We start from the raw sequence: 13,048 nt of genomic DNA on the forward strand, positions 1-13,048 counted from the left end.
ATACTGTACACAGAGAACAGTATTTAATTTGTCTTTTTAATACACTTTACATCCAGCAGGAGGTGCTATAATGCAACCGAAGAACTGTGCAATTTCTCTTCTTCCTTTTGTTATATTATTTTTAAACGTAGTTTTTCCATATTTGTGTATGTTTACAACTGCGTGTTGCAATCAGTTAAAAATTCAAAAAAATAAACAAAAATCATTAAATCAACAGTTGTGACAAAGTGCAACAGTATCCTTTCCATTGCAGATGGAACACTTGTTAACGCCGAACGCCTCCGAACTGACCAATAAGAGAGCAGCGTCGGACGGCGATGCCCCTTCGTCCCGCCCCTCATTGTTGGCTCGACCAATGGGAAGCCAGCCACACGACACTAGCTACTCGGTAACAGTGAGGAGTGAGCCGCATCGTTTCCTTTCCTCGCCGGCGGTTTAATCACTGGCGAGGGGGAACGAATCAACATGACGGCAGGATTGCGAACGAGGTAGCCGATATTGAGGCGCCGTGGAGGCCGCTGAAGGCGAGGAAGGCTCACAAGAGGTAATTTTCCCCGTTTAAGAGCCAATGGGCCCCGCAGTGTGACAAGTGAAGACGAGCAAGGTCGTCAAAGCCGAGAAAGATGTCCGGATGGGATTTTCAAAGTTAAAGCGCTCATGTGCTAGATTTTGTTCTCTTGAATTGATTGACATTCCGTTGTGACTGATTGTTTGTTATTAGATTTATTTCTGTTCCTTAATAATTTGGTTCACGTCGATAATCCCAAGTGTATATTTGTTGGCTACAAAAACTTTACTCTGAAGTCACATGTATGGCATTTTCGGTGATAGCGGTGATGTAAACACGAGTTTGACAACAGTGGGGAAGGAGGGGATGAAGTTGCAAAGGCTCGCTGCACCAAAACTAAATGAGAGTGCACTCGAATGGCTAAATAATTATTTTCTTTTTGCATCTTTTCTTTTACAACAATTAAAAACCACTACCTGTTTTTAACGTCTTTCGCGTGACGCCGGCGCACGATGTGGTGAGTTTGAATTGACGATATTTCAACGGATGTCCTAAAAATAACACCCAAAAAAAACATTTTAAAGTCATGCTGCAGAAATGTTGCACGTTTAACAAACGCGTGCTGTGTGTAAGATTACTTAAAAAGAAGGAAATAAGCAACTTTGTATCAGAGTAGAGTGGCCAGACGTTGTTTTCTGGGGGACTTGTGACGTCATCGACACAGTTGTCGTGTTGGACCACTTGTCCGTCCCCCAACTCTATTTTTAAACATTTTAGGGCTTTTCCCAGTCAGTTTCCGAGTGTTTGGACTAGTTTGTATGTTTTCTAATGTTTCGGCTCCTACTGAAGTTGACGTTTTAATGTTGTCTCGAAGTGTACTTGCATGTAGAAATGTGTTTTATTGCGTTTGTTGATGTTTACTTTTACTGTTGCTAGGTTTCTCGGCATGCGCTCATCAACGCCAAGCGCCATCAGGAGGATCCGGCCGTAGCGGGACTCGCCCGTCATCCTCCTCTTCCTCATCCTCCCCATGACCGGCCCCGACCCCCCGAGTCGGGCGGCCGCCCGCCCGACCAAGCTGAGCCGCCACGGCCGCTCGAAAAGCTCCAGCGCCCACTGCCTGCTGCGTCGGGCCGCCCACGAGGAGTCGAGCGAAGGCAGCAGCCCCAACCGCGAGGAAGAGGAGAAGGACGGGGGGCTGCTCTTCTACGTCAACCGCGCCGGCTTCCCCGTCGAGGGGGCCACCTGGGAGAGGATGTGGGCCCACGTGGCCGCCGTGCACCCCGAGGGCCACGAGATGGCGGACGCCATACGCAACGCCGCCTACCTGCCCAAGGTAAGACCAACACAAAAGACACTTTGAGGCTAACACGAGCGGGGGGGGGAGAACGAGCGCATTCTTTTTCCCGCCGGCCACAGCATCCGAATCAATCAAGAACAATCGGCCATTCATGAGAGCGCCAATGCGTCGAGGAGGCGGGCGTAGCCAACTAGACAGAAGTAGAACCGCACGCGCACGTTGACGCGCGCGCGCCAGGGTCAAAAGCTTACCGCCGCAGCAGCCTCCATCTTGTCGGCCCGAAAAGCCGCCGGCGACGTCTGTTTGAAAACCTTGAGCTTCTCGCGCGAATGTGACGTCTCCCAAGTAGCATGAAACCACTTGAAATTCTCTTCAATGTTAACAAAAACATGATTACTGATAGACTGGTGGGTTTTTTTTTCAAGGCCGTTATTGATTATTAGTAAGCAAGGAAGCCGATATTTTAAGCTGATAGTCATTTGCAGTAAAATTAGCGTTAAAAAAAAAGAAGTGTTAACGTGTTAAGATAAATTAAAAAACGAAGCAAGTAAATAGTTTCCTAAAGTTTTTGACTGTAAATAAAGTTTTCCAAAATTTCAACATAATTTCTTAATTATTATTATTTTTTTAATTATAAAAGTTCCCAATGTCAGCAAGCATAATTTTTTTTAAAGTGGAAAACTTTGCGGTTTTGGCGCTGGTTTGATCTGTAAAAAAAAAGTAAAAAAAAAGAGCCAAAATAAAAGCAGATGTTCACAAATGTCAAAAATCTTTTTTTTACAAAATTAAGAAAATATTTGTAGATGTTTTTTGCGCTAATTCCAAATCGACCCTTGTTTTTTCTTTAGCACATCAGGTTTCTGTAATAATAATATAATATTCAATATAGGAATATATTTAGTCATAGTTATGAATTAAGGGTTAGGTTCATCAGCAGATGGACTTTTTTTTCTGAAATGTCGTAGTTTAAAATCCGTAAATATGGTCAAATCGGGTATTACGCAAAGTTTTATAGGTCAAACAAAATGAAAATATCTCAAGAAGCTGATGTGCTAGTCAAAAAGTAAAGACTTTTTTTTTTTTAAATCAGCATCTAAAATATTTTTTGGCACACATAAATAAATCCACCGCCGATTACGCTTGTCAACAGCAAATTTGTACAATTTCAATGTATTTCAATTTGAGGTGTAATAAGGCCGCAATGTATCAAAATAAATAATTTGATAGTCGTTTAGTAATCAATTATTAAGTCATTTGACAATCGATGAACTATGAATTGAATCCAGCAAATATGACACAAGCCTTGACCATGTAAATACTGAGGAACGCGCGCAGTGGCGGCCATGTTTTAATGTCCCACAGCGGTGATCTCGCCTGCGTGGCCCGAATCGCACAAAGGAAATAATCCCTCCAAAACAATCTGGCCAGCGGATAATCTCCGGGTGCCAACTGGACTTTTTCATGGGCGTGGCACGCACCGGCCGTTTTATTAGGGACGGCCTTCCTTTCGTTGCACTTCCTGTTTGCCAGGCGGCCTGAGGACAGCCAGGCGGGATGAAGAGAGGAAGAAGAAGAGGAAGAGGGCGGACAAAACAGGAAGGGAGACAATTTAATCGGTGGTGGTGGGGGGGGGGGGGTGGGGGGTCTGCTGCAGCTGGACTGGCGGGAAGTGTGTGTGACTCACAGTAAACATTCCGAGTGTCATTTAGTCAAGGTTTGCACGTGCATAAAAAAAACCCCAAAAAACAATTTGGTCTATTCAGTTTTGGAGCTTCTGAATGATCTCAAGCAAAAGTCATGATAACTAACGGCTCTCGTCTCTTTTCTCCCTCGGCAGCATCACGTCCCCCCGCTGCCCACCTTCAAACCGGCAATGTCGGTGCCAGACTGGCTCGTGGTGGTCCAGAATTTCATGAAGTCTCTGCAGTATCCTTTTTTTTTTGGGGGGGGGGGCGAACGAGGGTGACAGATGGTCCAATCAGTGCCCGCACGCGAGCAGCAGGATACGAGCGGATGCTTCTTAACTGCGCGCGCCAGATACAACCACACGGGCACGCAGTTCTTCGAGATCAAGAAGAACCGGCCTCTCTGTGGGTTAGTCACGTTTCCATTCACCTGTTTTTAGCCATCTCAGGTGGCGGCCATTTTGACACTTGCTGTCCACTGACAATGGCATCACAAGGTTGCTCAGGTAACGACCAATCACGGCTCAGCTTGCAAACAGCACATGACCAAACGATGAAAACAGGTGAGCCGTGATTGGTCAAAAATTCTCAATTATCATAATATTGAGATTAGTTTTTTCTAAAAATAAGTTATACATTTTTCAATATTTCAAGTTTTTTTTTTTTTTAAATAAAATCAAATTACAAGTTATACCTCTTTTGATGTGGGGGAAAAAATCTAGTCTTATATTTTAAAAAGTAAAACATGTAATTTAACAAATGATTCATTTTCTGAGGGGAAAAATTTTGATTTTTGGAATCAAAGTTGGAATTTTACCACAAAAAAAATAATTTCTTAAATTTGAGTCTTAACAATGAACTCATTCACTGCCATTGACGGCTCTAGACGTTATAAATTCATGAATGCGGAAAATATCTCATGAGCTGCAAAATAGCTCGTATCTGTTCCCAACGTTTCTGGCCTGAACAAGATGAGAGGCTGCTCGCATTTTTCAACATCGCCCTCCTGGAGTTCAAATTTTTTTCTTGTCAGCTTGATGGAGACGGCGCGGGAGATGGTGCGAGAGTCGCTGCCAATCAAATGTCTGGAGGCCGTCATCCTGGGAATGTATCCTTTTTCACCCAAACACCTGCTGCGCCGTCGCCTCGCCCCCAAAATGCACGCGGCTTGACCCCCGACTGAACCCCGAGTCTCCACTTTCCGGCCGAACAAACGGCCCCCCCCCCCCGGTGAACTTGTCACGCACGCAAACGGGGTATGAGGTCACATGTTTTGCATGCATGTGAAATCTCGCTTGACGAGCCATCCTCGATCGTTCTTAGCCAACCCTTGTTGCTAGGCAACAAGAGCTCGCTTCAAAGTTCACCGCGCCCCTTTTACCGACACACACACACATGCGCACACGCACGTGCACAGATTGCTTCATTGTTTTCTATTTCCAAAGGTTGAGTTGTGATCACCTCCCGTTAGCAGGAAGCACAACCCACAACAACGCAAATGGCAATTTGGCCACACAAAGAGATTTGGATTGTTTAAAAAAAAATAAAACAAAAGTTTTTGATTTGCGTACGTGCGAGTCTCAGCAGGCGGCCTGACTTTTATTTGGCCCACAGAAGAAAGTTGTGGAGGATTAAAGCCTGTTCACACTGCACTTAGTTATCATGATTCCCACCATGGAGTAGGAAACAAGTATTTTATTTCTTATTTCATTTACTTATTTACCGTAACTTTTATTTATCCAGCCTCGGACAGAGAGAACAGATTTTCCTTCGTAATGTTGGCCTAAAAAAACCCCAAAACACGGCAAAATAAAAACAATGCAAATAAAAGACAACAATTTGTACAGTCAAGTACAAACATGTCACAAAACAAAATGATAATACAATCATAAATGACGTGACAAAATTCCTCCAATTAACATGCCCATGTCCATATTTGGCGCTGACTGCTAAGCAATCCAACAGGAAGTAGATTGCTGCCTTTTCCTGTTGATTAGGACGGAAGTTTAAATGCAACGGAAGGTCCATGACGAGGAGAAAATGTGATGGCGTGTGGGTTTCAGGTGGGACGGAACAGGTAATCCGCTCTGTAGTCCCTACCTTGATTTTTTTTATTGATTTTTTGCAACCCAGTTTATAAATAATAATAATAATACAATGGGCTACTATTGATGGCTTGTTTTGCTTTGTCTTGTAAGGTTAACCAACTTAACTAGGGTTAACTAGCTGGTGAGTGAAATTGGTTTAGAACGCCACAGTACATATACAATGTTACAATGAAATGCTCAATGGTGTTTGGAAGTGCAGTGTGAAAGGGCTTTTTACTCAAACATGCTCAAAAGAAACGGCAAAAATGCCAGACAAACATTTGAACAGTATTTCTTTATTTACAGTTGCTGCTTCTTGGAGCTCTTACGTTCAAAGGAAAAACATCAAATGCCTTTTGTGTTCGTTTTGAGATGTGAAGTGTGCAATTAAAAAAAAAAAAAAAATGTTAGGCCCCAGCGAGAATTGAACTCGCGACCCCTGGTTTACAAGACCAGTGCTCTAACCACTGAGCTATGAGGCCTCTCGTCCCGTAATCTCCATTCGTGTCCTTTTTGAGTATTTGCGGTGGGGTCGAGTTTTTTCCTCTTTGCTTTTGTGAGTTGCTGTGAGGGCAAAACCTGTTCGAGTGTCGTTTCTCTGCTGTGTGACTGTCCTGTGACGAGTCAGCGAACCTCCCGCGAGGCGCTTTCATGAACGAGCCATTCATTAGCCACGACACGGATATTATCGTCTTCACGTCTGCTTTAGACGTTCGTTACTGAAAGCAAGAAGGGCTGCGGCATAAAACGTTATTTCGAGCTGCGAGTGGTTTGCTTGTTTTTGGGTTTTTTTCCCCCCTCGCGAGTGGTTTGCTTTGTGTAGCCCAATTCGAGCTAACGCTACGATGACGTCACTCACACTGGAGCCAGCCGGCGTGATCCCGCGACAACTGCAAAACACGCAATAATTCAACAGTGTTTTCAGAACATGGCGTCAAAACACTGCTCTGAATAGATGACTCGCTGATATGAATATATGATTAGATAGCCGATAGGTGTTTTCACATTTCTGTAATTCGGAATTCTTTATTATTGATGCTTTTGTAATACTATTATTGATCATGTTAAATCATATTTATATTGATGGATCCATTCCGGCAATCTACCTGTGTTGTTTTGATACATGCAAAAGAAAACCTTCACTGTTGACATGTTGTGTAAATTCCAATAAAGTAAAAAAAAAAAAAAAAGGATAGATAGATGGATAGATGAGGCTTATTACGAAATAGAATAAAACAAGACGCCAGATTAGATTTGTTGTTCCCTTGTTACGTGACATTGCCAGCATTTTACAACTTTGCCGTCCTCCTGCTGCACTTTGGTCTATGATAAACTTCTCCTCGGTCGGCGGTGACGCCGCTTTGATTTTGAAGCCAAGTCCTTAACATGGGCCACGCAGCTACCTGACCAACGGCCTGACGTCGCTGGAGCGCTTCCCCATCAGCTTCAAGACGCAGTTCTCGGGCCACTGCTTCCATCACGTGGTTCTGGGCGTCTACTGCAACGGCCGCTACGGCTCGCTGGGCATGAGCCGACGCTCGGACCTCATGGACAAGCCGCTCAGCCACCGCACGCTCGGCGAGCTGGTGGCCGACTTTGAGAACTCCTACAAGCGATACCAGCACAGCCTCAAGAAGGTACCGTGGCCAAGCGCTCACTTCACGTCCGTCCCAACTTCTACTAACCGTGGCCGTAGCTATTTTTTTTTTCGTCAAATTGCCAAGATGCTAACGCGCTAACACGGTTGCGCGTTTGTTGCTCAGGTGAAGATCGGCCTGTACGTGCCTCACGACCCCCACGTGTGCCAGGCCATCGAGTGGAAGTACCTGCTACTCAACGCCGCCAAGATGGCCGCTCCGGAGATGAAGCGCGAGCTGGAGAAGCACGGGCGAGACATGAGGATGAAGGTACGAAAGGAGTGACCTACGTAACTGCTGCCGTGCAGCCAGTTTCACGCGCTGTTATTTGACACTGACATCACACGCACGCGCGCTTCGCAAGCACGGCAGCGTCAGCTGTCGCAAGCTTTGCTTTGCTCAATCCCCAAGAATGACATTTTTTTTTATAAATATACTTTAGGATTTACGTGTGCTCGTCTAGTCGTATCTTTGTAAGCTTTGCCGTGTTGGTAGTGGCTAAGGTTAGCATCGTTTCATGTTTTGAGTCATAAAGAAAACAAAGCAAAAAGAAATACATTGATGAATATGCAAGTCAAACTTAACACGTTTTGCTCTGATAACTTGCCTCGTCTCGAACAAGCTTATTTTAGCTAAAGAAGTCAACAGCAACAAAATAACAATAATATGTTTAATATTTCGCTAGTGGAATATGAGTTAAGAAGCAAAATCCAGCCGTTTATATCCATCTCAGGGGGCGGCCATTTTGCCACTTGCTGTCGACTGATGATGACATCACAGATGCTCAGGTCTCAGGCAACGAACAATCACAGCTCACCTGTTTTCTTTTGGGGGGGGGGGCTACCACGTTGGTTGAGCTCTGTTGTAGGTGATTAGAGGCTACAAGCTACAGCTAGTGCTAGCATGCTAACACAAACAATTGATGTGACTCACCTTTTCCTCTTGCTTTCACTCACATACGTGACAACGAGTTTCCAAGTAGAAAGAGTTATTTTAGAGGGGAAATCAACCCCCCAAAAATATTTGTGGAATATGAGTTAAGCAGCAAAACCCAGACATTTTTATCCATCTCAGGGGGCGGCCATTTTGTCACTTGCTGTCGACTGATGATGACATCACAGATGCTCAGGTCTCAGGCAACGACCAATCACAGCTCACCTGTTTTCTGTAGCTGAGCTGTGATTGGTTGTTACCTGAGACCTGAGCAACATTGATGTCGTAGCAAGTGGCAAAATGGCCGCCGCTGGCTGGATTTTGCTGCATAACTTCATATTCCACAAATGTAATAATATTCAACAGAATGTCATGTTTAGACACGTGAAGTCACATATAACACATTATTGTCAAGAAAAAAGAAGAAGTTTGACTTCCACTTTAATGAAAACTAACGAAATAACTAAAAATAAAAATAAAATAAAAAATAAAATAAAATTAATTTTAAAAAAATTGTTAAAATAAAAACGAAAACTACATTTTTATGTTTACAAAACTAATGAAGAATAATTATAGTCCTTGTCAATTAATTTAACATATGAGCGGCTTCATACTTTTGTCTTTCATGTTCTTGGCACTTAACTCAGCCCAAAACATGACATTAGGTAACAAGTTACGATCGTGCTCTCCATTTTGCTGCATGTGTGGAAAAAAAAAAGAACATGCAATGCATTGTTTGTACTTCAAAGTCTGTGGACTGTAAACCCATGTTGGATTTGTGGATGGTTGTTAGAAAATAGTTTTTTTTAAATTTTATTTTAGATTTATTACACAGTATTTACCGTTGCGATTTACAAAAAAAAATGTGCACAAAAAATATTTCATCAAAATAAAATAAGGTAAAGATGGTATATAAACAATAATAAATAATAAACAAAAAAAATTAAGAAAAGCTCAATTAAAACCAAGCATTAAAAAAACCTAACATTTATAAAAAGTAAGAAACCTGCTCTGAAAATTTATTAAAACTTTTTAAATATATATATTTTTTAAACCACTTAAAACAAACAAAATGAAAACTATTACAACCCGGGTGTTAAAGTAACAGTGCGCGCACACACACAGGATGACCCACTTATCGGAACCGACAACAGCTGTCTGCAGCTGTTGTCGCTGAGCCAGGAAAAGCCGTCATGCATCCCTGCTGAGTCGGCACTTTTTCTTCTGCTGCTGACACGCGCGCACACACGCACACACAAACATGTTTTTTTACGTGGCTTGGTTCATGTTTGCGGCAGCCGACCAGTGACGATTTTTCGTTGTGACTTTCAGATCTTGAAGTCGTCCAGCGCTCAGTCGCCCATCAAGGAGCGAAGCCGCGGCAAATCCGTGTCGCCGCGGCGCCACCGGCAGGGCGGCAGCCCGCAGCGACGACCGGCGCGGCGCAGAGACAAGTCGTGAGTTTGCCGCGCGGCGATGCCGGCAAAAATGAGAGCGTGTGCGCGCGAATGTGTGTGCGCGTGAATGTCAAGCCGCCCGGCAGAGGCGAAACATGAGCCCATGTGGCCGACAGCTGCGAGTTCGAGGCGACGTGGCACCGCAGCAACCGTTGCCACCTTGGATTACTGTGTGTGTGCGTGTGCAAGGTCACATGACTGCAGCAGTAATTCCACAAGTCAAGTTTGGAAAGAGTGGACACATTATTTTATGTTTTTTCGTCTTTCTTTTTTTCTTTCTTACTTGGATTACTTTCATTTTTTGTCTTTTTTTCTTTAATTATTTTTTCCCTTTTCTTTCTTTTTTTCCATTCCCTTTTTTTCTTTCTTTTTTCTTTTTTCCCCTTTTTTCTTTTTTCCCCATTTATTTTTTCCTCTTTTTTTATATTTTCTTTTCCCTTTTTTTTTTCCTTTTTCTTTTTTTCTTCTTTTCATTTTCCCCCTTTTTCTTTTTTTTCTTTTTTCATTTCATTTTCCCCCTTTTTTCTTTTTCCCCCTTTCTGTCTTTCTTTCTTTTCCCTTTTCCTTTTTTTCTTTTTTGTTTCTTTTTTGTTTCTTTTTTCCCTTTTTCTCATTTCTGTCTTTTTTCTTTTCTTTTTTACTTTTTTTCATCTTTTTCTTTTTCCCTTTTCTTCTTTTTTCTTTCATATTTTCTTTTCCCTTTTTTATTGTTTTTTCCTTTTTCTTTTTTTCTTCTTTTCATTTTCCCCCTTTTTCTTTTTTCATTTCATTTTCCCCCTTTTTTCTTTCCCCCCCTTTCTCTCTTTCTTTCTTTTCCCTTTTCATTTTTTCATTTTGTCATTTTTTTACATTTTTCATTTTTGTTTCTTTTCCTTTTCCCCCCTTTTTTCTTTTTTCCCATTTTCTCATTTCTGTCTTTCTTTTTTCTTTTCTTTTTTACTCTTTTTTTTCTTTCATCTTTTTCTTTTTTTCTCTTTTTTCTTTCATATTTTTTCCCTTTTTTTATTGTTTTTTCCTTTTTCTTTTTTTCTTCTTTTAATTTTCCCCCTTTTTCTTTCTTTTTTCATTTCATTTTCCCCCTTTTTTCTTTTTTCCCTTTCCCCCTTTCTCTCTTTTCCCTTTTCTTTTTTTACATTTTTCTTTTTTGTTTCTTTTTTCTTTTCCTTTTCCCTCCTTTTTTCTTTTTCCCTTTTTTTACTCTTTTTTTTCTTTCATCTTTTTCGTTTCCCTTTTCTTCTTTCTTTTGAATTTTTTCCTTATTCCCCCTTTTCCCTTTTTTCTTTCAATTTTTTTGTTTTCTTTTTTCTCATTTTTCTTTTTTTTTAAGAAAAAAAAGAAAAATTTAGCAAATTGTAGTACAACATCTGCGATATAAGACGGTATACATAAAAAAAAAAAAAAAACGAAAATGGAATGTGGCAAATTTTGTGTTGTGTCTTTTGTAGGCCGGCGTGCGTGGAGTCGAAATCTCCCGAACTGAGCACACTGACCGACTGCTACCAAATCCGGATCTGACTTCGGGATCCTTCCGGACTTTCCCCACCGTCTTCCCTTCCGCGACGATGTCAACCGTAGCCAATCACTCTTGACTCCGCCCACTCCCCCACGCAACTTTATGCAAAGCGTCCAATCACGGGAGACTTGGTGACGAGCTTACCCTGGCGCCGGCACAAATCAAATCTCCATGACGATCATCAGTGACAGAAGCGCCGAGGAGGACGTCGTCGACGAAATGTAAATACTGGACATGGTGCTGCTTCTTTGCTTGTTTTTTGATGGTTGAATTATTATCATCAATCAATGACATATGAAAAGGTGCGTCTCAAGAAATAAGACAGTTGTGGAAAACTGAATTCATTTCTGTAGTTCCATTGAAAAAGTGAAACTCATACAGATGAACCCATTCACTGCCAGTGACGGCTTTTGACGTCAAAGTTGAATTTTGACCGGTGAACACGTTTTTCAGGTATTTGGATCTTTCAGTAGCAAACTAATGTTTGTTTGTTTGCTTTAACAGATAAACAATTAAGAATCAGGCCATGGTCAACTGCATGGCTCACCCTGAACGTCCGACACAATTTCTTTTTAGACCTCTCTTACTCAAAAGCTGTGCTGATCTCAAATTCAAAGTTCACGGGGATCTCTTGGTCATTACAAAACTCAAGATAAACAATTGAGCTACTGAAAGAAATGACGTTTGTGGAGATAACATTTTCCATGATGTAGCATATCCAGCGTACAATGTCAACCCCGTTTTATCTGACAAATTATTTGAGATCGAATGCATGGAAACATTTTTTTTCACATTTTCAAGTTGAAGGTTTGACATTCAGTGTTGTGTGTACAGCGATTGTTGGATTTGAAAAACGTTTCTTTCATGAATGTCTTGAAGTTTCTCGGCGATCAGTGCACACACGTCCGCGTTTTCCACAACAAGCACAAATGCAGCGGCGCGGGTTTGATAGGATCTCAAACATTTTCGAGGCATCCTGAAATGTCAACGTCCTGAGCTTTTGAATACTGTAATATCAACTTTTTCATGTTTTCACTCATCGAATGTTTTTTTTTCTTTTTATTGTAATTGACATTTGAGTGTGAAGCGTTTGTATTCCGACGAAGGCCTTCTTATTTAGTTTGTTCAAAGTGGCTTGTTATCAAAAACAAGGATGTTTTCTATTTATAGTACTTGCATTTTAAAACAAAAGACGTTTAGTGTTTTAAAAGTTGAACCAAAAAAAAAAAATCTGTGAATTGTGTGACCCTCCCTCCTTGCTTTTTTTGCCACTACAGAACCCCCCCTCCCCCCCCCCCCCCAAACTGTTATGTCATCTGGCTGATACCATGACAACGCATGTCTTCTGCAATCAATAAAATGGCTGTTCTTCTTTGTGGGTCACTTCATTAGGCACACCTCGTCACATTCCACAAAGGCGTAGCTTAATACCCACCATGTATAGCTGATTTTATTTTTTTTTGTAAATAACTATTTATAGTAATAAAACACATAATAAAAACATCATGTATAGTAAAGTAAGGGTAAGGGTAAGGCGGGGGTTTTGTTTTTTAAAAAACAACCATGTATATAGTAAGGCGTTTTTTTTAAACTACCATTTAAAACTTTTTTTAGGGGGGGGGGAAGGGGGTCGAAGGACAATGTATATATAGTAAGGTGTTTTCTTTCTTTTTTTTAAACAACCAACAAGGATTATTTTTTAATTGTATTTTTTTATAAATACGTCCATGTATATATAGTAAGGCATTACTTAAAAAAAAAAAAAAAAGGCCATGTACAGAAAGGCTTCTTTTTTTTATTTAAACGACCATTTGTAGTAAGGCTTTTTTTTTCTAAAAAAAACCCGACCATGTACAGTATGTTTTTTTTTTTAACAACCATGAAAACAAAAAAAAAACAAGAAAAACCACCATGAACAGTCAGTTTTT

The 13,048-nt window shown here is 41.3% G+C and overlaps 1 protein-coding gene and 1 non-coding gene across 3 annotated transcripts; one reads left to right on the plus strand and one right to left on the minus strand.

Moving 5' to 3' along the window:
- The first annotated feature begins 357 nt into the window (after positions 1-357).
- Positions 358-12,453, plus strand: vash2 (vasohibin 2). 2 transcript variants are annotated; one of them, XM_086061267.1, is made up of 9 exons: positions 358-544; positions 1,445-1,844; positions 3,646-3,734; positions 3,846-3,902; positions 4,527-4,601; positions 6,980-7,217; positions 7,344-7,487; positions 9,483-9,607; positions 11,053-12,452. In XM_086061267.1, exons 2-9 carry the CDS (start codon positions 1,539-1,541, stop codon positions 11,120-11,122), a joined length of 1,104 nt encoding a protein of 367 aa, XP_085917393.1. In that variant the 5' UTR covers positions 358-544; positions 1,445-1,538; the 3' UTR covers positions 11,123-12,452. The 2 variants fall into 2 exon arrangements, with proteins under 2 accessions (XP_085917393.1, XP_085917394.1); XM_086061268.1 differs by lacking the exon at positions 358-544 and adding an exon at positions 866-1,025 and having other exon boundaries at positions 11,053-12,453.
- On the minus strand, positions 5,990-6,062 carry trnat-ugu (transfer RNA threonine (anticodon UGU)). Its single transcript has one exon. It is a non-coding gene; the product is annotated as a tRNA-Thr (tRNA).
- Positions 12,454-13,048: the final 595 nt, after the last annotated feature.

The sequence above is a fragment of the Leptonotus elevatus genome, chromosome 18 (genome assembly GCF_054856555.1).
Source record: "Leptonotus elevatus isolate MCC_2025b chromosome 18, RoL_Lele_1.0, whole genome shotgun sequence".
In the NCBI taxonomy this organism is placed as follows: Eukaryota; Metazoa; Chordata; class Actinopteri; order Syngnathiformes; family Syngnathidae; genus Leptonotus; species Leptonotus elevatus.